The sequence below is a fragment of the Rhinopithecus roxellana genome, chromosome 8, assembly GCF_007565055.1.
Source record: "Rhinopithecus roxellana isolate Shanxi Qingling chromosome 8, ASM756505v1, whole genome shotgun sequence".
NCBI lineage: Eukaryota > Metazoa > Chordata > Mammalia > Primates > Cercopithecidae > Rhinopithecus > Rhinopithecus roxellana.
In genome coordinates, this window is record NC_044556.1 from 13805346 (window position 1) to 13829201 (window position 23856).

Sequence of the window (23856 nt, forward strand, 5' to 3'; positions counted from 1 at the left end):
GCCCCTAAGAGACTGCATCCCGTGATCCTCTGCTCTGCTGAGGTCCCAGGAGGCTGCACACATTGAAATCCATGCCCTGAGTGGGGAGGGAGGAGGAGGCGAATCCCAGGAAATGGGATTCCTCTGGTTTATACCCTCTGCCCCATCCGGAGTTTATTCTGGTGTCTGATGTGAGCGGGGATCCCACTCAGTTTTTTTCCAAATGATTAATGCAGTCCTTCTCCTCCTGGACCCCGTGGCTGTGGGGCGAGATTGCTGTCTGGGGTGGGGCTGTCCTGGACACTACAGGGTGCTGAACGGCATCTCTGACTTCCACCCACTCTATGCCAGGAGTACCTCACACTCATGACAACCACAAATGTCCCAGACATTGCACAGTGAGTGTCCTGAGCTTCAGCCCGGGAGGTTGAGGCTGCAGTGAGTTTTGATCACACCACTGCACTCCAGCCTGCCCTGGTGGAGGACAACTGCAGGAATATGAGTTAGTGTTAGATAAAAGAATCGTATCGGGCATGGCATATGGTAGCCCCTTACTGAATTTTGGTTTCCTGCCTACGTATGAGTGATCCATTGAAAAACACAAACCAGGCCTGAGCCTCAGTTTTGTCAACTCTCCAATGGGACCAAGAAGAGCTCATAGCAAGTCTCAAGGGACAAAGGTCACCCAGAGGCCAGGTATCTCCAGCCAGGGCGCTGCCTGGCCCGCCGGGACTGCTTAATCAATAGAGTAAATCATTACTGATCTGCTGTTCCCCACGTCTAGGAGGGGCACCCTGGAACCTGGGACCCCGTAACCTCATGCATTTTTATGGTGCATCTACAGGCCGGGCATGGTGGCTCCCATCCGTCATCCCAGCACTTTGGGAGGCCGAGGCGGGTGGATCACTTGAGGTCAGGAGTTCGAGACCAGCCTGGCCAACATGGTGAAATCCCATCTCTACCAAAAATACAAAAATTAGCTGGGTGTGTGGTGGTATGGGCCTATAATCCCAGCTACTCGGGAGGCTGAGGCAGAAGAATCACCTGAACCCAGGAGGTGGAGGTTGCAGTGAGCCAAGATTGTACTACTGCATTCCAGCCTGGGCGACAGAGCTAGACTCTGTCTCGAGAAAGAAAAGAAAGAGAGAAAGAGAGAGATGAAGGAAGGAAGGAAGGAAGGGAGGGAGGGAGGGAGGAAGGAAGGAACAGAGGAAGGGAGGGAGGGAGGGAAGGAAGGAAGGGAGGGAGGGAGGGAGGGAAGGAAGGGAGGGAGGGAAGGAAACAAACCAGGATGTGAATTTTTTTAGAGCAAGAAGGGCACATAAATTACCCCTCCCAACCTAGCGCATGGCATTTTGTCCAGCAAACAGAAAGCTTGATTTAGTCGCCTATTTGCTAAACTTCCAACAGTGCCCTGATGTTTAGCACAAACTAGACTCCTTGCCACAACCCACAGGGCTGTGCACAACCTGCCCCGTCCCCTCCCTGCCTTCCCCTCCTCCCTCTCTTCCTCTCCTCACTCTGCTTCAGCCACAGAGACCTCATCGCTGTTCCTCCAATGCACTAGGCATGGACCTGCCCCAGGACCTTTGCACAAACTGTGCCTCTGCCTGGGACACCTTCCCCTAGATCTCCCCGTGGCCAGTTCCATCTCATCCTTCAGGGCTGCACTGAACATGCCTTTTTTTTTTTTTTTTTTTTTTGAGACAGAGTCTCACTGTCACCTCGGTTGGAGTGCAGTGGCGTGATCTCAGTTCACTGCAACCTCTGCCTCCTGGGTTCAAGTGATCCTCCTGCCTCAGTCTCCTGAGTACTGGGATTACAGGCACATGCTGCTACGCCTGGCTAATTTTTGTATTTTTAGTAGAGATGGGGTTTCACCATGTTGGCCAGGCTGGTCTCGAACTCTTGACCTCAGGTGATCCACCCACCTCGGCCTCCCAAAGTGCTGGCATTACAAATGTGAGCCACCACGCCTGGCCTAACATGTCATCCACTAAAGGGGAACTTTGTCTGGGCACAGTGGCTCACACCTGTAAACCCAGCACTTTGGGAGTCTGAGGCAGGTGGATCATTTGAGCCCAGGAGTTTGAGACCATACTGGCCAAGACAGTGAGACCCCATCTCTATAAAAAAACAAAATTAGCCAGGTGTGGTGGTGCACGCCTGTAGTCCTAGCTACTTGGGAGGCTGAGGTGGGAGGATCACTTGAACCCAGGAGTTGGAGGCTGCAGTGAGCTATGATCATGCCACTGCACTCCAGCCTGGGTGAAAGAGTGAGACCCTGTCCCCCACCAGCTCCAAAAAAAGAAGCAGGTCTCCTCTCTCTTGGTGGGGGGTGGAGGGGAAGCCAGAGACAGCCTCTCAGCCACCCGGGCTGATTCACAAATATCGAACATTCACGAAAATGTCAATACAGTGACCCAGAGCCAGAGGGGAAGAGGGAAGGTACAAGAGGAGAGTTCCAGGCAGAGGGGCCAGCAGGTGCAAAGGCCCTAAGCAGGGACCAGTTTGGCTCCCTAAATATTTGTTGACTCAATGAATGACAGAAGATTCTAGAGAGAATTGATTGCACAGAATCGGCCATGGGGACTCGGAGGCGGAGTCCAAGCTGGTCTTGGAGGGGGCTGGGGGCTGGAGGTTGGCAGGTGGGGTGAAGGATGGGAGCTGCTGGCAGGAAAACTGACTTCAGTGAAGATCTGGGCTGGTCCTCTTGGTTTGTTTCTGTCCCGGGAGTGGACGGGACCCATGTAAGGGCCCTGGGCTATCCCAGAACCCATCTAGGAATTCTGAAGAGAAAAGGTCCCGTTAACTGGCTGGGTGCGGTGGCTCACACCTGTAATCCCTGCACTTTGGGAGACCAAGGTAGGCCATCACAAGGTCAGGAGTTCAAGACCAGCCTGGCCAACATGGTGAAACCCCGTTTCTACTAAAAATACAAAAGTTAGCCGGTTGTGGTGGCGGGGACCTGTAGTCCCAGCTACTCAGGAGGCGGAGGCAGGAGAATCACTTGAACCCAAGAGGCGGAGGTTGCAGTGAGCCGAGATGAGATGGTGCCACTGCACTCCAGCTTGGGCCACAGAGCGAGACTCCGTCTCAAAAAAGAAAGAAAAAAGAAAAAGTCCTCGTAAGTAGGGGAGAGGTCACGGCAGCGCTGAGGTACCCCAGACTTCGACCTTTGCCCACTGAGGGCTGGAAAACCACAAAACACCCAGATAACGGTCTTCCCTCCCCTGTCCCCGCCTGTCCCCGTGTCACTGGCTGTCAACCCCGTTTCTCCACGCTGTTCACCAATCAGCACCTGGAGGCGGGCTGGGAGCTGCCCAGGGCTGCTTCAGCATCTTTTGGGAGTGGTGACAGAGCCACAGAGGGCTGTGAGCTTGCCCAGCCCTGGGTAACGCTGGCGATGGATGGGCCTCCAGCTTGGAGCAGAGACCCCCCAAAGCATCTGCAGACAGAGCTGGATGGACCCATGAATATGGATTTAGCTGCTGGAAAGGTGAGCCCTGCTAGGTCCTCAGCGAGAGCGGGAGTCTAGGCTGGGAAAGCCTCCCCAAGCTGTCAGAGCTGCAAGAAACCCCATCTCCACCCCCACTGTACAGATGGGAAGACTGAGGCCCAGAGAAAGGATGCAATGAGCAAAACTGTGTGCCTTTGCCCTGGGGCTACCCTTGTCTTTCTTCCAAGTGCCCCTGCCTCCCAGGAGTGGGCACTTGGGGAGGCTGTGAAGGCCTGAGAGGCAAGCAGCATCTCTAGCTAGGGCCTCTCTCCAGCACTTTTTATTTTATTTTATTTTATTTTATTTTTATTTTTATTTTTATTGTTTGAGATGGAGTCTCCCTGTCACCCAGGCTAGAGTGCAATGGCATGATCTCAGCTCACTGCAATTTCCACCTCCCAGGTTCAAGAGATCTTCCTGCCTCAGCCTCCCAAGTAGCTGGGAGTACAAGTGTGCACCATCACGCCCGACTAATTTTTGTACTTTTCATAGAGACAGGGTTTCACCATGTTGGCCAGGCTGGTCTCAAACTCCTGACCTCAGGTGATCTGCCCACCTCGGCTTCTCAAAGTGCTGGGATTACAGGTGTGAGCCACCGTGCCTGGCATACTTTTTTGTTTTTTGAAACAAGGTCTTGCTCTGTGACCCAGGTTGGAGTGCAGTGGGGCGGCCATAGCTCACGGCAGCCTCAACCTCATGGGTTCAAGGGATCCTCCTACCTCAGCCTCCCCAGTGGCTGGGACGACAAGTGTGTGCCACCAGAGCCAGCTAATTTTTTAAAATTATTTTTAATAGGGATGGGGTCTCTCTATCTTGCGCAGGCTGGTCTTGAACTCCTGGGCTCAAGTGATCCTCCTGCCCTGGCCTCCCAAAGTGCTGAGATTACAGGTGTGAGCCACCACATCCAGCCTCTCCAGCACTTTAAGAGAAATTGGCTCTCACACTGTGAAATTCTCTCTATCAACCTCAAAGTCCAGATTTGGAAGGGGAGTCCCAGTGAGGGGCAGTGGCTGGCCCAACCTGGAGGCAGAGCGGCCACTGAACTCGAGCTGGAAGGAGCCGCGGTTGTGAGCACATGGGAGGTGGGGAGGAGAGGGGCTACGTGTGACCCTCACACCTGTTCCTCGCACCCCAGATGGCTTGTTCTGCCTGCCCCATGGACCCCATCAACAGCTTTGAGCTCCTGGATCTCCTGTTTGACCGGCAGGACGGCATCCTGAGACACGTGGAGCTGGGCGACGACTGGGGCCACGTCAAGGACCAGGTGAGGAGCCCACTGCAGTTGCCGCGGGGCCACAGAGCTCCAGGCGGTCCCACTGAGGCCCCACGAAGGTCCTAGACCTGCCAGAGCCCAGCCAGAGCTCTGCTCAGCTCCACAGTGCACTAATGGGTCACAGTGCTTGATTTTAGCCAAGCACATCATTTTGCAGGTAGCATCAGCTCCTTCTTACGAGTGGGGAAATGGAGGCCCAGAGCAGGTGGAAACTCATCCAGAGTCACGCAGCAATTTGGAGTTAGTTCAAACTCAAACTTGGGGCACCTCCCTGGCTGGGTTCGGTTCTCTTCTCCTTCTCCTTCCTCTCCTTCCTTTCTCTCTTTCTTTTTTTTTTTTTTTTTTGAGAAGGAGTCTCGCTCTGTCACCCAGGCTGGAGTGCAGTGGCCGGATCTCAGCTCACTGCAAGCTCCGCCTCCCGGGTTCATGCCATTCTCCTCCCTCAGCCTCCCAAGTAGCTGGGACTACAGGCGCCCGCCACCTCGCCCGGCTAGTTTTTTGTATTTTTTAGTAGAGACGGGGTTTCACCGTGTTAGCCAGGATGGTCTCGATCTCCTGACCTCGTGATCCACCCGTCTCGGCCTCCCAAAGTGCTGGGATTACAGGCTTGAGCCACCGCGCCCGGCCCTCTTTCTTTTTTATCTTTTTTCTATCGAGCCTTTCGTTATCGTTGTATTTTTCTATCGATCGGAACGTACTTGGTGAAGGGGGTTGCTTTCGTGTTGACCGCGTGGTTCTGCGTTTCTGATCCCATTCCTCCTTCATTCCGCCCTGCCTTCCTTCCTTCCTTCCTTCCTTCCTTCCCTTTGCCTCCCCCTCCCCTCCCTCCCTCCCTCCCTCCTTCTTCCTTCCCTTCCTTTCTCTCTCTTTTACTCTCTTTCTTTTTCTTTTTCTTTTTTGTTTTTAAGATAGAGTTTATCTCTTGTTCCCTGGGCTGGAGTGCAATGGCGCGATCTTGGCTCACTGCAACCTCCACTTCCCAGGTTCAAGCGATTCTCCTACCTTCAACCTCCCGAGTAGCTGGGATCACAGGCAACTGCCACCACGCCCGGCTAATTTTTTGTGTTTTTAGTAGAGATGGGGTTCCACCACGTTGGCCAGGCTGGTCTCGAACTCCCGACCTCTCAGGTGATCCGCCTGCCTAGGCCTCCCAAAGTGTGGGGATTACAGGGGTGAGCCACCGCACCCAGCCCTTTTCTCTCTTTCTTTCTCTCTCTCTTTTTTTCTTTCTCTCTCTCTCCCCCACCTCCCTCCCTTCCTCCCTTCCTCCCTTCCTTCCTCTCTCTCTCTCTTTCTTTCTTTCTTAGACAGAGTTTCACTCTTGTTTTGCCCAGACTAGAGTGCAGTGGCGCAATCTCGGCTCACCGCAACCCCCGCCTCCCAGGTTCAAGCGATTCTCCTGCCTCAGCCTCCCGAGTAGCTGGGATGACAGGCATGTGCCACCACGCCTGGCTAATTCTGTATTTTTAGTAGAGACAGGGTTTCTCCATGTTGGTCAGGCTGGTCTCAAACTCCCGACCTCAGGTGATCCGCCTGCCTCGGCCTCCCACAGTGCTGGGATTCCAGGCGGAGCCACCATGCCTGGTCCTTTTGTTCTTTTGTTCTTTTTTTTTTTTTTTTTTTGAGATGGAGTCTTGCTCTGTCACCTGGGGTGGAGTGTGGTGGTGCGATCTCGGCTCACTGCAGCCTCGGTCTTATAGGTTCAAGCGATTCTCCTTCCTCAGATTCCCAAGTAGCTGGGACTACAGACACCCACCACCATGCCCAGCTCATTTTTGTATTTTTAGTGGAAATGGGGTTTCATCATGTTGGCCAGGCTGGTCTCGAACTCCTGGCCTCAAGTGATCCGCCCTCCTCGGCCTCCCAAAGTGCTGGGATGATAGGCAGGAGACACTGCACCTGGCCCTGGCTGGGTTTTTAATGCTATGTGACTGTGTTTGAGCCTCAACAGCCCCAGGAGGAAGAAGTATTAATTCCATCCTGGAGAAAGGAAGGACACCGAAGGCCCGAAGAGGGTCACTGGTTTGCCTGGGGCCAGACAGCAATCTAGAAAGAGTGTGCACCTCCTAATTCCTACACCTCCCTGTCCACCCCAGCAGGTCCAGCCAAACCCCGACCCTGACGACTTCCTCAGCTCCATCCTGGGCTCCGGAGACTCACTGCCCAGCTCCCCACTCTGGTCCCCCGAAGGCAGTGATAGTGGCATCTCTGAAGACCTCCCCTCCGACCCCCAGGACACCCCTGCATGCAACGGACCAGCCGCCTCCCCAGCCGGCTGCCATCCTGCCCAGCCTGGCAAGGGGCCCTGCCTCTCCTATAATCCTGGCAACTCTTGCCCCACCACACCCCCAGGGCCAGTGGTCCAAGTGCCTGAAGCCTCTGTGACCATAGACCTGGGTGAGTTCTGTTGTGTGTCTGCCCACCGCCCTCACCTTGTTCCAGGGCCCTTCTTGTAAGTGAGGAAACGGGGGCCCAGAGAGGGCTGGCATCTTGTCCAAGGTCACACAACAATCTGGAGTTGGGCCTAAACTCAAACTCAGGACGCGTGTCTCCCTTGGCTAGGTGTTTCCATGTTTTCATGTGGATGCTATTGGGAGCCCATTTTCCAGATTGTGAAACTGAGTCCCATCGGGTTGAGCAATGAGATAAAACCACAGAGCTAGGCTGCAACCCCGGCAGGTGGCTCAGGCACCAGGCATGGCGCTGACAAGCACAGCCCGAAGTCAGGGTCTTGCCTTCCACGTGTCTATACCCCATGCCTGGTTCCTAGTAGATTTTTTTTTTTTTTTTTTTTTGAGACAGAGTCTCACTCTGTCACCCAGGCTGGAGTAAAGTGGTGCAATCTCTGCTCACTGCAACCTCCACCTTCCAGGTTCAAGCAATTCACCTGCCTCAGCCTCCTGAGTAGCTGGGATTACAAGCATGTGTCACCATGCCCAGTTAATTTTTATTTTTATTTATTTATTTATTTTATTTTATTTTATTTTATTTTATTTTATTTATTTATTTTTTTTTTTTGAGAGGGAGTCTGGCTCTGTCGCCCGGGCTGGAGTGCAGTGGCCGGATCTCAGCTCACTGCAAGCTCCGCCTCCCGGGTTTATGCCATTCTCCTGCCTCAGCCTCCCGAGTAGCTGGGACTACAGGCGCCCGCCACCTCGCCCAGCTAGTTTTTTGTATTTTTTAGTAGAGACGGGGTTTCACCGTGTTAGCCAGGATGGTCTCAAACTCCTGACCTCGTGATCCACCCGTCTCGGCCTCCCAAAGTGCTGGGATTACAGGCTTGAGCCACCGCGCCCGGCCTATTTATTTATTTTAAATTTTTTTTTTTTTTTTTTGAGATGAAGTCTCGCTCTGTCGCCCAGGCTGGAGTGCAGCGGCGTGATCCTGGCTCACTGCAAGCTCCGCCTCCCGGGTTCACGCCATTCTCCTGCCTCAGCTTCCCGAGTAGCTGGGACTACAGGCGCCCGCCACCACGCCCGGCTAATTTTTTGTATTTTTAGTAGAGACGGGGTTTCACCGTGTTAGCCAGGATGGTTTCCATCTCCTGACCTCGTGATCTGCCTGCCTTGGCCTCCCAAAGTGCTGGGATTACAGGCGTGAGCCACTGCCCCCAACCTAATTTTTATTTTTTAGTAAAGACGAGGTTTCACCATGTTGGTCAGGCTTGTCTCAAACTCCTGAGCTTGGGTGATCCGCCTGTCTCAGCCTCCCAAAGTCCTGGGATTACAGGTGTGAGCCACGGCGCCCGGTCTGTAGATGCTCCATAAAAGTTCATGAGGTTACGGGGTCCCAGGTTCCAGGGCGCTCCTCCTAGACGTGGGGAACAGCAGATTGGTAATGATTTACTCTGTTGGTTAAGCAGTCCTGGCAGGCCAGGCAGAGTCCTGGCTGGAGATACCTGGCCTCCAGGTGGCCTTTGTCCCTTGTGCCTTGCTATGAGCTCTTCTTGGTCCCACTGGAGAGTCGACAAAACTGAGGCTCAGGCCAGGTGTGGTGACTCACGCCTGTAATCCCAGCACTTTGGGAGGCTGAGGCAGGCGGATCACTTGAGGTTAGGACTTCACCAACATGGTGAAACCCCGTCTCTACTAAAATACAAAAATTAGCCGGGCATGGTGGGGGGCACCTGTAGTACCAGCTACTTGGGAGGCTGAGGCAGGAGAATCACCTGAACCCGGGAGGCAGAGGTTGCGGTGAGCCGAGATCATGCCACTGCACTCCATCCTGGGTGACAGAGCCAGATTCTGTCTCAAAACAAAAACCAAACAAACAAAATAACCAGCTGGGCACAGTGGTTCACACCTGTAATCCCAGCACTTTGGGAGTCCAAAGCAGGCGGATCACAAGGTCAAGAGATGGAGACCATCCTGGCCAACATGGTGAAACCTCTGTCTCTACTAAAAATACAAAAATTAGCTGGATGTGGTGGCGGGTGCCTGTAATCCCAGCTACTCGGGAGGCTGAGGCAGGAGAATCACTTGAACCCGGGAGGCAGAGGTTGTGGTGAGCCAAGATTGCACCACTGTACTCCAGCCTGGCGACACAGTGAGAGTCTGTCTCAAAAAAAAAAAAAAAAAAAAAAAACAGGCCGGGCGCGGTGGCTCAAGCCTGTAATCCCAGCACTCTGGGAGGCCGAGACGGGCGGATCACGAGGTCAGGAGATCGAGACCATCCTGGCTAACACAGTGAAACCCCGTCTCTACCAAAAAAATAAAAAAAACTAGCCAGGCGAGGTGGCGGGCGCCTGTAGTCCCAGCTACTCGGGAGGCTGAGGCAGGAGAATGGCGTAAACCTGGGAGGCGGAGCTTGCAGTGAGCTGAGATCTGGCCACTGCACTCCAGCCTGGGCGACAGAGCGAGACTCCGTCTCAAAAAAAAAAAAAAAAAAAAAAACCCTGAGGCTCAGAGAGGTGAAGTCAGTTACTCAAGGTCACACAGCCCTGCCCAACCAGGATGGGAACTAAAGGTTATCTGACCCGAAGTTTGTGTGCTCAGACAGCATGCCTACTGCATGCCGGGTACCAGGAGGGGACAACCGGAGGTGAATCAGACCTCGTCCCTGCCCCTCGGGTGAGATAGCGCCTGGCGGGCTGCAAATCTAACCTGTAATTCTGTGTGATAACAGCCACTCCCTTCTGAATCAGCTGGTGTCTCCTGACAATGTCCTGTGTCTTCCTCAGCCTTGTGGAACAGACAGAACCAAGCCCTGTTGAATTTGGGTCCCCATCTTTTTTTTTTTTTTTTTTGAGATGGAATCCGCTGTGTCATCCAGGCTGGAGTGCAGTGCCGCAATCTCATCTCACTGTAACGTCCACCACCTGGGTTCAAGTGATTCTCCTGCCTCAGCCTCCCGAGCAGCTGGAATTACAGGTGCACGCCACCAGGCCCAGCTAATTTTTGTATTTTTAATAGAGACGGGGTTTCACCGTGTTGGCCAGGCTGGTCTTGAACTTCTAACCTCAGATGATCCTCCTGCCTCGGCCTCCCAAAGTGCTGAGAATACAGGCGTGAGCCACCATGACTGGCTGGGTTCCCGTCTTATAGCAGAGGGGAGACCGAATCACTAGTGAGGGCTGCCCCCTTCAACCCAGGCCTTGAGGACTCCAAGCTCTGGCAAAAGTCCTACAAATGTTGAGATGAAGCATGGGAGACTTGGTGGAGGAGGTGGTTAGAGGCTGGAAGCTCAGGACTCCTCCCATCTCACACTCTCCCGGTTTCCGTCCCCAACTGCCCTGGTCAGAAATGTGGAGCCCAGGAGGAAGGACCTATGCTGAGAAACAGGCTGACCCGGTGCACGTGTCCCCACGATGCAATCTCACCGTGAAAGATCTCCTCCTTTCGGGCAGCAGCGGGGACCTGGTGAGCACCGCCACACCCTCCCACGGGGCGTTGGATCTGGGAAGGCTGCTCGGGTTCGAGGAACCTAAATATTCCCATTTCAGAGACTGGAAAACTGAGTCACAGAAAGGCATGGAATTTGCCCACCGTTAGAGAACATTCCAGTCCCGGGTTCACTGTCGCCTGGGCTGGGGCGTCTTCCTCTGTGGTATTTAGCAGTAACAACAGCAACAAAAAAAAAAAGCTAAAACTGGCCGAGTGTGGTGGTTCACACCTGTAATTCCAGCACTTTGGGAGGCCAAGGCAGGCAGATCGCTTAAGCTCAGGAGTTTGAGATCAGCCTGGGCAACATGGTGAAACCCCATCTATACAAAAAATACAAAAATGAGCCTGGCATAGTGGCACATGCCTGTGGTCCCAGCTACTTGGGAGGCAGAGGTGGGAGGATCGCTTGAGCCCAGGAGGTCAAGGCTGCAGCGAGCTGTGATTGCACCAGTGCACTCCAGCCTGGCCAACAGAGCAAGACTGTCTCAACAATGATAACAAAAGGAACAAAGCTAAAACTGAGAATGCACCTGCTAAATGCCAGGCACTCTTCTAAATGCTTTATTTATCATCTTAAAAATTTTTTTTTTTTTTTTTTGAGGCAGAGTCTCGCTCTGTCACCCAGGCTGGAGTGCAGTGGCCGGATCTCAGCTCACTGCAAGCTCCGCCTCCCGGATTTACGCCATTCTCCTGCCTCAGCCTCCCGAGTAGCTGGGACTACAGGCACCCGCCACCTCGCCCGGCTAGTTTTTGTATTTTTAGTAGAGACAGGGTTTCACCGTGTTAGCCAGGATGGTCTCGATCTCCTGACCTCGTGATCTGCCCGTCTCGGCCTCCCAAAGTGCTGGGATTACAGGCTTGAGCCACCGCGCCCGGCCTTAAAAATTTTTTTTGAGACACAATCTCACTCTGTTGCCCAGGCTGGAGTGCAGCGACACAATCCTAGCTCACAGCAGCCTCAAACTCCTGGCCTCAGGCAATCCTCCTGCCTCAGACTCCCAAGTAGCTGGGACTACAGGCGTGCACCACCACATCCAGCTAATTTTTCTTGTCTTTTTTTTTTTTTTTTTTTTTTGAGACAGAGTTCTCTCTTGTTACTCAGGCTGGAGTGCATGGTGCAATCTCGGCTCACTGCAACCTCCCTCCACCTCCCAGGTTCAAGCGATCCTCCTGCCTCAGCCTCCCAAGTAACTGAGATTACAGGCATGCGACATCAGGTCCAGCTAATTTTGTTTTTCGTTTTTTCTTTTTTTTTTTTTTTTTGAGACAGAGTCTTGCTCTGTTACCTAGGCTGGAGTGCAGTGGCGCGATCTCGGTTCACTGCAAGCTCCACCTCCCAGGTTCACACCAATCTCCTGCCTCAGCCTCCCCAGCAGCTGGGACTATAGGCGCCCACCACCATGCCTGGCTAATTTTTTTGTATTTTTAGTAGAGACGAGGTTTCACCGTGTTAGCCAGGATGGTCTCGAACTCCTGACCTCGTGATCCACCAGCCTTGGCCTCTCAAAGTGCTGGAATTAACAAGCGTGAGCCACCGCACCCGGCCTAATTTTGTATTTTTTAGTAGAGATGAGGTTTGAGGTTTCACCATGTTGGTCAGGCTGGTGTCAAACTCCTGACCTCAGTGATCCACCTGCCTCAGCCTCCCAAAGTGCTGGGATTACAGTAGGCATGAACCACTATGCCCAGTTTAGACCCAGCTAATTTTTCTTTTAATTTTTTTCTGTAGATATGGGTCTTGCTATGTTTCCCAGGTTGGTCTTGAACTCCTAGCCTCAGGTGATCCTCCTCCCTTGGCCTCCCACAGTGCTGGATTATAGGCATGAGTTACTGCACCCCGCCTGTAATCCCAGCACTTTGGGAGGCTGAAGTAGACAGACTGCTTGAGATCAGCCTGGGCAACATAGTGAAACCCCATCTCTACAAAAAAATTCAAAAATTAGCCAAGCATGGTGGCACGCCCTGTGGTCCCAGCTACTAGGGAAGCTGAGGCTGGAGAATCGCTTGAGCCTAGGAGGCGGAAGTTGCAGTGAGCCAAGATAGCACCACTGCACTCCCTCCCAGGCGACGTAGCAAGACCCTGTTTCAAAAATAATAATAGTCATAATAAAATGAAAAGAAGAAAGCTCTCAAAATTTACGCCATTCTCCTGCCTCCACTGCCACCATTCAGTGGGCCGGGCACGGTGGCTCACACCTGTAATCCTGGCACTTTGGGAGGCCGAGGCGGACAGATCACGAGGTCAGAGATCAAGACCATCTTGGCTAACACGGTGAAACCCCGTCTCTACTAAAAATACATAAAGTCAGCCGGGCGTGGTCACGGGCGCCTGTTGTCCCAGCTACTTGGGAGGCTGAGGCAGGAGAATGGCGTGAACCTGGGAGGTGGAGGTTGCAGTGAGCCAAGATCGTGCCACTGCACTCCAGCCTGGGTGAAAGAGCGAGACTCCGTCTCAAAAAAAAAAAACAACAACAACAAAAAACGCCATTTTGCGCGTGAGGATATCTGTAGGACTGATTTCTGAAGGTAGAATGGCCAAGTCAAAGGACTGTGTGTTGGTTATTTTGAGTCCTGGTGCCAAGGGAGATTGTGGAGTGATAGTTTTTGTTGTTTTTGTTTTGAGACGGAGTTGCTGTTGCCCAGGCTGGATCTCGGCTCACTGCAACCTCCGCAATTCTCCTGCCTTAGCCTCCCAAATAGCTGGGATTACAGGTGCCTGCAACCATGCCCGGCTGACTTTTTGTATTTTTAGTAGAGACAGGGTTTCACCATATTGGCTAAGCTGGTCTCGAACTCCTGAGCTCAAGTGATCCACCTGCCTTGGCCTCCCAAAGTGCTGGGACTACAGATGTGAGCCACCTTTTTTTTTTTTTTTTTTTTTTTTTTTTTTGAGACGGAGTCTTACTCTGTCTCCCAGGCTGGAGGGCAGTGGCATGATCTTGGTTCACTGGAACCCCCGCTTCCCAGATTCAAGCAATTCTCCTGCCTCAGCCTCCCGAGTAGCTGGGATTACAGGTGCCCGCCACCAGGCCCGGCTATTTATTTATCTATTGAGACGAAGTCTCACTCTGTCGCTAGGGCTGGAGTGTAGTGGCACGATCTCGGCTCACTGCAACCTCCGCCTTCCGGGTTCAAGCAATTCTCCTGCCTCAGCCTCCCAAGTAGCTGGGATTACAGGCACCCGCCACTACGCCTGGCTAACTTTTTGTATTTTTAGTTGAGACGGGGTTTCACCATGTTTCACCATGTTGGCCCGGCTGGTCTCAAACTCCTGACCTCATGATCCACCCACCTCAGCCTCCCGAGTAGCTGGGATGACAGGCGTGAGCCACCGCACCCAGCCTGGGGAGATAGTGTTTTCCATCTGATGACTCTTTCTTTTTTTTTTTTTTTTTTTTTTTTTTTTTTTTTTTTTTTTTTTTTTTGAGGCGGAGTCTCGCTCTGTCGCCCGGACTGGAGTGCAGTGGCCAGATCTCAGCTCACTGCAAGCTCCGCCTCCTGGGTTTAGGCCATTCTCCTGCCTTAGCCTCCCGAGTAGCTGGGACTACAGGCACCAGCCACCTCGCCCGGCTAGTTTTTGTATTTTTAGTAGAGACGGGGTTTCACCGTGTTAGTCAGGATGGTCTCGATCTCCTGACCTCGTGATCCGCCCGTCTCGGCCTCCCAACTGATGACTCTTTCATTTCCTGAAGGTGGTTGGTGTCCCTGCACCCGCCATCATTCCTCTGCTTTTTTCCGTAGCAACAGCATCACCTGGGGGTCTCCCACCTCCTGAGACCTGGGGCTGAGCACTGTCAGGAGCTGGTGCTCACTGAGGATGAGAAGAAACTGCTGGCTAAAGAAGGCATCACGCTGCCCACTCAGCTGCCCCTCACTAAAGTGAGTCTGGGGGGACTTCCAGCCCCGGGTTCATCTCCCCTTCATGCACTTACCTGCGTGGGTGTCCCACCTTTACTTATTCATTTAGAGTCTTTCTCTGTCACCGAGGCTGGGGTGCAGTGGCATGATTTCAGCTCACTGCTACCTCTGCCTCCCAGGTTCCAGCGATTCTCCTGCCTCAGCCTCCTGAGTAGCTGGGACTACAGTCACCCGCCACCATGCCCGGATAATTTTTGTATTTTTAGTAGAGACTAGGGTTTCCCCATGTTGGCCAGGCTGGTCTTGAACTCCTGACCTCATGTGATCCTCCCACCTCGGTCTCCCAAAGTTCTGGGGTTACAGGCATGAGCCACTGCGCTGGCTATGTGTCTCACCTTTAGAATACCCGTACTAGAATGCTACGGTGTGTCTGTCACCAGATCCAAAACAATCAGCCAGAAACTCCATTGTAAATTCAACTCAGAGGTTAATTATCAACATCCAGGAATGAATGGCGGACTCCAGGTGGCAGCAATTGGGGTGCAGCAAACTGTTTTTTTGGAGATAGGGTCTTGCTGTGTCTGGCTGGAGTGCAGTGGTGCCATCATAGCTCACCTCAGCCTTGACCTCCTGAGCTCAAGAGATCCTCCCGCCTCAGCCTCTCAAGTAGCTGAGATGACAGGTGCATGCCACTACACTTGGCTAATTTAAACTTTGTGTGTGTGTGTGTGTGTGTGTGTGTGTGTGTGTGTGTGTGTGTGTGTATAGAAACAGAGTCTTGTTATGTTACCCAGGCTGGGCTGGAACTCCTGGGCTCAAGTGATTCTCCCATCTTGGTATCCCAAAGTGTTGTGATTACAGGCATGATCTATCATGCCTGGCCCTGCAGACATGTTTTGATTCGACCGTACTGCATTTTATACATTTTTGAATTGCTTGATAATGTTTTTTCTGACCGGTAGATTTTACATGAGAATTCAGTGACTTGAGGCCGGGCATGGTGGCTCACGCCTGTAATCCCAGCACTTTGGGAGACTGAGGCAGAGAATCACCTGAGGTCAGGAGTCCAAGACCAGCCTGGCCAACATGGTGAAACTCCGTCTCTACTAAAATTACAAAAATTAGCTGTGCCCGGTGACGGGCACCTGTAAGGTGCTTCTCAGCCTCCCAGCTTCTCAGGAGGCTGAGGTAGGAGAATCTCCCCTGAACCCAAGAGGCAGAGGTTGCAGTGAGCCAAGATGGTGCCACTGCACTCCAGCCTGGGTGACAAGAGCGAAACTCTGTCTCAAAAACATAAACAAAACAAAACCCAGAAAACCAACTCAATGACTTGAATGGCTTCTGTTCCATATTCTGAAACCTCCATATGTACTAGTCAGTGGCTGGGTAGCTGCTTGGGCTCTAGCTAACCACAGTCCCCACTCAGCCTGCTCACTCAGTATCAATGCCTGAGTTTGATATTCTCATCTGTTTATTTTTTTCTTTCGAGACAGGGTCTTACTCTGTCACCCAGGCTGGAGTACAGTGACGTGACCTTGGCTCACTGCAGCCTCCCCGTCTGGAGTTCAAGTGATTCTCCCACTTCAGCCTCCCTAGTAGCTGGGACTACAGGTGTACCCCATTATGCCTAGCTAATTTTTTTTTTTTTTTTTTTTTTTTTTCTGAGACGGAGTTTCCCTCTTGTTGCCCAGGCTGGAGTGCGGTGGCACGATCTTGGCTCACTACAACCTCTGCTTCCCAGGTTCAAGCGATTCTCCTGCCTCAGCCTCCCAAATATCTGGGATTACAGGCGCCTGCTACCATGTCCAGCTAATTTTTTGTATTTTTAGTAGAGACAGGGTTTCTCCATGTTGGTCAGGCTGGTCTTGAACTCCCCACCTTAGGTAATCCACCTACCTCAGCCTCCCAAAGTGCTGGGTTTACAGGCATGAGTCACCGTGCCCAGCCTAATTTTTTTTTTTTTTTTTTTGAGACAGAGTCTCGCTCTGTTGCCCAGGTTGGAGTACAGTGGCGTGATCTCAGCTCACTGCAACCTCTGCCTCCCAGGTTCAAGCAATTCTCCTGCCTCAGCCTCCTAAGTAGCTGGGATTACAGGCGTGTGCAACCACACCCAGCTAATTTTTTTTTTTTTTTTTTGTAGTAGAGACGGAGTTTCACCATGTTGTACAGGATGATCTCAATCTCTTGACCTTGTGATCCGCCTGCCTCAACCTCCCAAAGTGCTGGAATTATAGGCGTGAGCCACTGCGCTTGGCATTTTTTTTTTTTTTTTCTCGTAGAGACAGGATCCTGCTATGTTGCCCAGGCTGGTCTCAAATTCCTGGCCTCAAGCAATCCTCCGGCCTTGGCCTCCCAAAGTGTTAGGATTACAGGTGTGAGCCACCATGCCCAGTCCCATCTGTCTCTGTTTCTGTTGTTGTTGTTGTTGTTGTTTGTTTTGAGATAGGATCTCACTTTGTTACCCAGGCTGGACTGCAGTGGTGCAATCTGCAGTTAGTAGCTCCTGGTCTCAAGGGATCCTCCTGCCTCAGCCTCCCAAGTAGCTGGGACTACAGGCGTGTACCACCACACCCAGCTAATTTTGTTGTTGTTTTGTTTTAGTAGAGACAAGATAACTTTACTAAATGTTGCCTAGGCTAGTCTTGAACTCCTGGACTTAAGCGATCCTCTTGCCTTGGCCTCCCAAAATGTTGGGATGACAGCACTGTGAGCCACCAGTGCCCAGCCTGACATTCCCAATTGAAGACACTTATTGGCCGGGCGCAGTGACTCACGCCTGTAATCCTAGCTCTTTGGGAGGCAAAGATGGGTGGATCACCTGAGGTCGGGAGTTTGAGACCAGCCTGGCCAACATGGTGAAACCCCATCTCTACTAAAAATAGGCATGGTGGTGGGGGCCTGTAATCCCAGCTACTCGGGAAGCTGGGGTGGGAGAATCACTTGAACCCGGAGGGTGGAGGTTGCAGTGAGCTGAGATCTCGCCACTGCACTCCAGCCTGGGCGACAAGAGTCAAACAAGAAAGAGAGAGAGAGAGAGAGAGAGGGAAGGAAGGAAGGAAGGGAGGGAGGGAGGGAGGAAGGGAGGGAGGGAAGGAAGGAAAAGGAAAGAAAGGAAAGCAAAGAAAGAAGAAAAAACATGTATTAATTAGTCTTGAAACACTTCCTGTCTCCAGGGAAAAGTGCTGTTTCCAGAGATGGCCCCAAGGTGACGCAGTGGTACCCGTGCCCAAAGTCTGGTGGGCAGTTGCCCATTTTACAGTATTGGGAGCTGGGAAGAGACCCTCAGACCCAGGTGCCTCCCAGAGACTCTCTGAGGGTTTGGGCAAAGGGTAGCTTCAAGTCATTAGGAATCTGCCTGTGGGTCCTCGGGGATGTCTCATATGGAAAGAGAATGGGGTGAAGTTGTGGGGTAGAGGTTAGGTGAAGTGGGGTCAGGACAGTGGGGACTGTCCCACTGTCCCCAAAGTGAAGACTTTAATTTTTTAATTTTAATTATTTTATTTTATTGATTGATTGATTCGTTTATTTATTTGTTGAGATGGAGTTTCACTCTTGTTGCCCAGGCTGGATTGCAATGGCACAATCTCGGCTCACTGCAACCTCCGCCTCCCGGGTTCACACCATTCTCCTGCTTCAGCCTCCCGAGTAGCTGGGACTACAGGCACCTGCCACTGCGCTTGGCTAATTTTTGTATTTTTAGTAGAGACAGGGTTTCACCATATTGGCCAGGCTGGTCTCGAACTCCTGACCTCAGGTGATCCGCCTGCCTCAGCCTCCCAAAGTGCTGGGATTACAGGCGAGAGCCACTGCCCCTGGCCTCCAAGTGGGGACTTGCTGTCCTGACATCCTCCTCTCCATTTCACTTGGCAGTACGAGGAGCGAGTGCTGAAAAAAATCCGCCGGAAAATCCGGAACAAGCAGTCGGCCCAAGAAAGCAGGAAGAAGAAAAAGGAATATATCGACGGCCTGGAGACTCGGTGGGTGGTGCTGGACCCAGACTCTACACTCGGGGAGGGAACTGAGGCCCAGAGAGAAGGAGACGTGGCTAAGACCACACAGCTTAGGGTCTGACAAAATTGGAGGTGGTTCTCCTCTCTGGAAGAGATCATGCTTCTTACTGATTGCAGGGTTGGGAGGATGCCTAGAGACGGTGTAGGGCAAGGGTTTGGGAGACCCTTTGCTCCCTAGAAGGTGTGTGGAGAAAGGACAAAGTGTGACCCATCCTATTCTGACCCTCTGCCTGAAGATAGACACTTCCTTCCTTTTTTTGTGTGTGGCAGAGTCTCACTCTTTTCCCAGGCTGGAGTGCAGCGATGCGGTCTCGGCTCACTGCAACCTCCACCTCCCAGGTTCAAGCAATTCTCCTGCCTCAGCCTCTCCAGTAGCTGGGATTACAGGCGCCCGCCAGCAGGCCCAGCTAATTTTTTTTTGTATTTTTGGTAGAGATGGGGTTTCACCGTGTTGCCCAGGCTAGTCTCAAACTCCTGATCTCAGGTGATCTGGCCGCTTCAGCTTCCTAAAGTGCTGGGACTACAGGTGTGAGCCACTGCACCTGATCTGTCCCCTTTCTTTCTTTCTTTCTTTTTTTTTCTGAGACGGAGTCTCGCTCTGTCGCCCAGGCTGGAGTGTGGTGGCGTGATCTCAGCTCACTGCAAGCTCCGCCTCCCGGGTTCACACTATTCTCCTGCCTCAGCCTCCCAAGTAGCTGGGACTACAGGCACCCGCCACCGCACCTGGCTAATTTTTTGTATTTTTAGTAGAGACAGCGTTTCACTGTGGTCTCCATCTCCTGACCTCGTGATCTGCCCACCTCGGCCTCCCAAAGTGCTGGGATTACAGGCGTGAGTCACCACGCCTGGCCCTGGTCTGTCCCCTTTCTTAAATGCAATCTGCTAAGCTTCTCATCATCTTTATCCAGGGTCATTCTCCCCACCACCCTGTGTCCTGGGTAATTGTATCCCATTTCACAGACACAAAAACTGAGACCAGAGAGTGAAGTGGCTCAAGGTCATGCATGGGTCGGTGGGGAGAGTTGAAACTTGAATCTCCTGGGATGTCCGGTTGTCCTGATATTTCTTCTGGAAACATCACTGCCTGAATCTAGGAGGCTCAGCGGTTTCTTGTTTGTTTGTTTGTTTTTTGAGACGGAGTTTCATTCTTATTGCCCAGGCTGGAGTACAATGGTGTGATCTTGACTCACTGCAACCTCCACTTCCCGGGTTCAAGCGATTTTCCTGCCTCAGCCTCCCAAGTAGCTGGGATTACAGGCGCCCACCACCAAACCTGACTAATTTTGTATTTTTAGTAGAGATGGGGTTTCACCACGTTGGCCAAGCTGGTCTAGAACTCCTGACCTCGGGTGATCGGCCCGTCTCAACCTCCCAAAGTGTTGGGATTACAGGTGTCAACCACCGCACCCGGCCGGGGGGCTCAGCCTTGAATGAAGCCCCCTCCGTATTAATGCAGAAATGGGATCTAGGAACCAGGCAGATGTGGGTTCAAATCCCAGCCCCATCTGACCTGCCAGGTAACCTTGGATGAATGACTTCCCCTCTCTGGCCTTGGGTTCCCTGCTTGTAACGTGAGGCCTCCCGGGGAAGATGTCAGTGGGGCTGTCTGGTGTATGCTGGCGTATGCTGAATGTCATCGTGTCTTTCTCCTTTCAGGATGTCAGCTTGCGCTGCTCAGAATCAGGAGTTACAGAGGAAAGTCTTGCATCTCGAGAAGCAAAACCTGTGAGTCTGGGTCCTGCTGGGGCAGAGGACAAGGGAAGCAGCCGCAGAGGCCCTTGCAGGAAAAGCCGAGAACCCATGTGATGGCACAATGACATAGGAAATAAGAGTTTCACCTACGGGCCGGGCGCGGTGGCTCACACCTGTAATCCCAGCACTCTGGGAGGCCAAGGCAGGTGGACCACCTGAGGTCAGGAGTTCGAGACCAGCCTGGCCAACATGGTGAAACACCATCTCTACTAAGAATACAAAAAAATTAGCCGAGCATGGTGGCAGGCGCCTGTAATCCCAGCTACTCAGGAGGCTGAGGCAGGAGAATCACTTGAACTCGGGAGGCGGAGGTTGCCATGAGCCGAGATCGCACCACTGCACTCCAGCCTGGGCAACAGAGCAAGGCTCTGTCTCAAAAATAAATAAATAAGACCGGGCACGGTGGCTCACGCCTGTAACCCCAGCACTTTGGGAGGCTGAGGCGGGTGGATCACAAGGTCAGGAGATCAAGACCATCCTGGCTAACACAGTGAAACCCGGTTTCTACTAAAAATACAAAAAAATTAGCCGGGCGAGGTAGCAGGCGCCTGTAGTCCCAGCTACTTGGGAGGCTGAGGCAGGAGAATGGCGTAAACCCAGGAGGCAGAGCTTGCAGTGAGCTGTGATCATGCCACTGCACTCCAGCCTGGGCAACAGAGCAAGACTCTGTCTCAAATAAAATAAAATAAAATAAGTAAAATAAAATAAATAAATAATAAAGAGCCGGAGGCCCTTGAAGGATGGATGGAATTTGGACTTTAGTGGGGCTGGGGGACCCCGGAAATGGATGAGAAGCGGGACCGAGGCCCTTTAGGGCTCAGTGGAGGCCTGCCTGTCTCTCTAAGGTCCCTCTTGGAGCAGCTGAAGAAACTCCAGGCCATTGTGGTGCAATCCACCAGCAAGTCAGCCCAGACAGGCACCTGTGTTGCGGTGAGTCCTGGTGCCCCCAGGAAAGCCAGAGACCTAGGCTTCAGCAGAGGGGCCCATAGGGAGGTGACAGTGAATCCAAGCTCTCCTCGTGCCCCAACTCAAGTATGATCCAGTCTGGTCTTTGGGGCTTCAGTTTCCCTGCCTGTGGGATGGAGGTGCTTGCAGGGGAGGGGAGGGAGGGGGTGACCCTGCTGCTGTCTCCACCAGGTCCTGTTGCTGTCCTTTGCCCTCATTATCCTCCCGTCCATCAGCCCCTTTGGCCCCAACAAAGCCGAGAGCCCCGGGGACTTTGCGCCTGTGCGAGGTAGGGGATCCCCACCTTTGAAACCCTTGTCTGGGCTCCCCAAGTCTCCATCCTAGGCCTCTGGGGGAGGGGGAGAAGACCCCTGTGCTCCTGTTCCCTGAGGCTGGGGGCCAGGGAAAGGAGCATAGGACCCCACCTCCACCATGTCCCCTGTGATGCCCCCCTTCCCCAATCAGTGTTCTCCAGAACTTTGCACAACGATGCTGCCTCCCGCGTGACCTCTGATGCTGTGCCGGGCTCCGAGGCCCCAGGACCCCAACCCGAGGCTGACACAACCCGAGAAGGGTCTCCAGGAAGCCCCGGGGCAGACTGGGGCATCCGGGACACTGCGAACCTGACCAATTGGATGGAGGAGGTGGACAACGCCACCCTGGTCCTGAGGAATGCAACAGAGGGGCTGGGCCAGGTCGCCCTGCTGGACTGGGTGGCGCCTGGGCCAAGCACTGGCTCAGGACGTGCAGGGCTGGAGGCGGCGGGAGACGAGCTGTGAGCCCCGCCAGGACTATGCTCCCAGGCCCCTCTGCCCAGGGGTGCCTTGGGGATGCTGCGCTGGACAGCGACCCACCTGGGGATGGGACGTGAGGCCGAGACCCCAGCAGACACGTCAGAATGGGGGAGGCACAGCTCACAGCCACACACCCAGGGCCTGACTAAGGCCCATGCAGGAACCGACACTCAGACACATGGCAAAGAGAGAGCCACAGGACCTGGGAAATACACACAGAGCCAGGAGCAGAAGCAAAGAGCAAACACACACATACAGCCTGAAACAGACCCGGACAGAGACACAGCCTGAAACAGACTCAGACAGACACAGCCTGAAACTGACCCAGACAGACAGACAGACACAACCTGAAACAGACCCAGACAGACATAGCCTGAAACAGATCCAGACAGACAGACAGACACAGCCTGAAACAGACCCAGACAGACACAGCCTGAAACAGACCCAGACAGACAGACAGACAGACACAGCCTGAAACAGACCCAGACAGATAGACACAGTCTGAAACAGACCCAAACGAACAGATAGACACAGCCTGAAACAGACCCAGACAGAGAGGCAGACACAGCCTGAAACGGACCCGGACAGACAGACAGACGCACACACACAACAGATGCCCAGCAACCGGCCTCCCTCGCACACTGGGAGGAGGCAGCCGCCGAGACTGCAGGGAGCCTGGCCCCAGAGCCCTGGGTGCGCCCGGGTCTTGGGAGCAGCCACGGCCCACAATCACCCCCCTTTTCTAAGACTGCCTGATCCGAAATAAAGTATTTTGACAGAACCTTCTTTTGGTGTGGAGGCGGAGTCTGGGGCTCCTCGACTCCCCAGAAGGAGGGGCTGGGCCAGCCTGGGATGGGGGAGTGAGGTGTGGGCTCCACACCCCCGCCGGATGCCCGCGCTGGAGCTGCGGAGGGAGAGGCGCCGGACACGAGTTCAGCACCTTGGAGAGCGGCGGCGGGCGGAGTGCGGGGAGGCAGTGTGGCGCTTTCAAGGTGTCCGCGCCGGGGGTTGCGGGAAGGCAGCTGCCTTCCCGGGGATCTGGGCGGTCCACCCTGCTCGTTTTGCGGGTGAGGACACGGAGGCGTCGGAAGTGGAGGGACTGCCCAAGGTCACAGCTGGGGAAGGTGGAACCTGGCTGCGCCTGGCCTGCGCTCTTCTGTGGGGTCGCCCCCCACTGAGGGCTGTGTGCGCCTGCCAGGCTGCAATCCCAATTGGGCCCAAAGCACTGGAAGGGGCTCATAGCCTGGGGGCAATTTTTTTTTTTTTTTTTTTGAGACGGAATCTGGCTCTGTCGCCCAGGCTGGAGTGCAGTGGTCGGATCTCAGCTCACTGCAACCTCCGCCTCCCAGGTTCACGCCACTCTCCTGCCTCAGCCTCCCGAGTAGCTGGGACTACAGGTGCCCTCCACCTCGGTGCCCTCCACCTCGCCCTGCTAGTTTTTTGTATTTTTTAGTAGAGACGGGGTTTCACTGGGTTAGCCAGGATGGTCTCGATCTCCTGACCTCGTGATCCGCCCGTCTCGGCCTCCCCAAGTACTGGGATTACAGGCTTGAGCCACCGCGCCCGGCCAACCTGGGGGCAAATGTTAAACAAACAAACAAAAAATGCGCATAAGTGTATAACTACAAACTGAGTGCTTAGAAAATGACAGCTGCCATATTGACTTCATCATCAGAAAACTGGCCTGATCCCTCCAGAGGTGGGGTGGGTGAGGTGAGCCCTCTCCGGAGCGGGGAGAGGTGAGCCCTTGTTCCTCCCCTCCAGGCTTGAGGGGCAGGGATTGCAACGGAGCCCAGGCAGGTGGTTCAGGGAGGAGGGGACCACGAACTCCTGACCCAGGGGGCGAGGACCTGCCTCAAATTGG

General features: G+C 53.4%; 1 protein-coding gene across 3 annotated transcripts; it reads left to right on the forward strand.

Moving 5' to 3' along the window:
• The first annotated feature begins 3316 nt into the window (after positions 1-3316).
• CREB3L3 (cAMP responsive element binding protein 3 like 3) lies at positions 3317-22070 on the forward strand. Of its 3 annotated transcripts, none has more exons than XM_030936444.1 (10): positions 3317-3478; positions 4614-4742; positions 6848-7148; positions 10491-10609; positions 14375-14512; positions 18362-18468; positions 20158-20226; positions 21099-21183; positions 21391-21487; positions 21664-22070. In XM_030936444.1, the coding sequence occupies exons 1-10, from the start codon at positions 3386-3388 to the stop codon at positions 21975-21977; spliced, it is 1452 nt and encodes a 483-aa protein (XP_030792304.1). In that variant the 5' UTR covers positions 3317-3385; the 3' UTR covers positions 21978-22070. The 3 variants fall into 3 exon arrangements, with proteins under 3 accessions (XP_030792304.1, XP_030792306.1, XP_030792305.1); XM_030936445.1 differs by having other exon boundaries at positions 3341-3478; positions 6851-7148; XM_030936446.1 differs by lacking the exon at positions 18362-18468 and having other exon boundaries at positions 21664-21791.
• The last annotated feature ends 1786 nt before the right edge of the window (positions 22071-23856 follow it).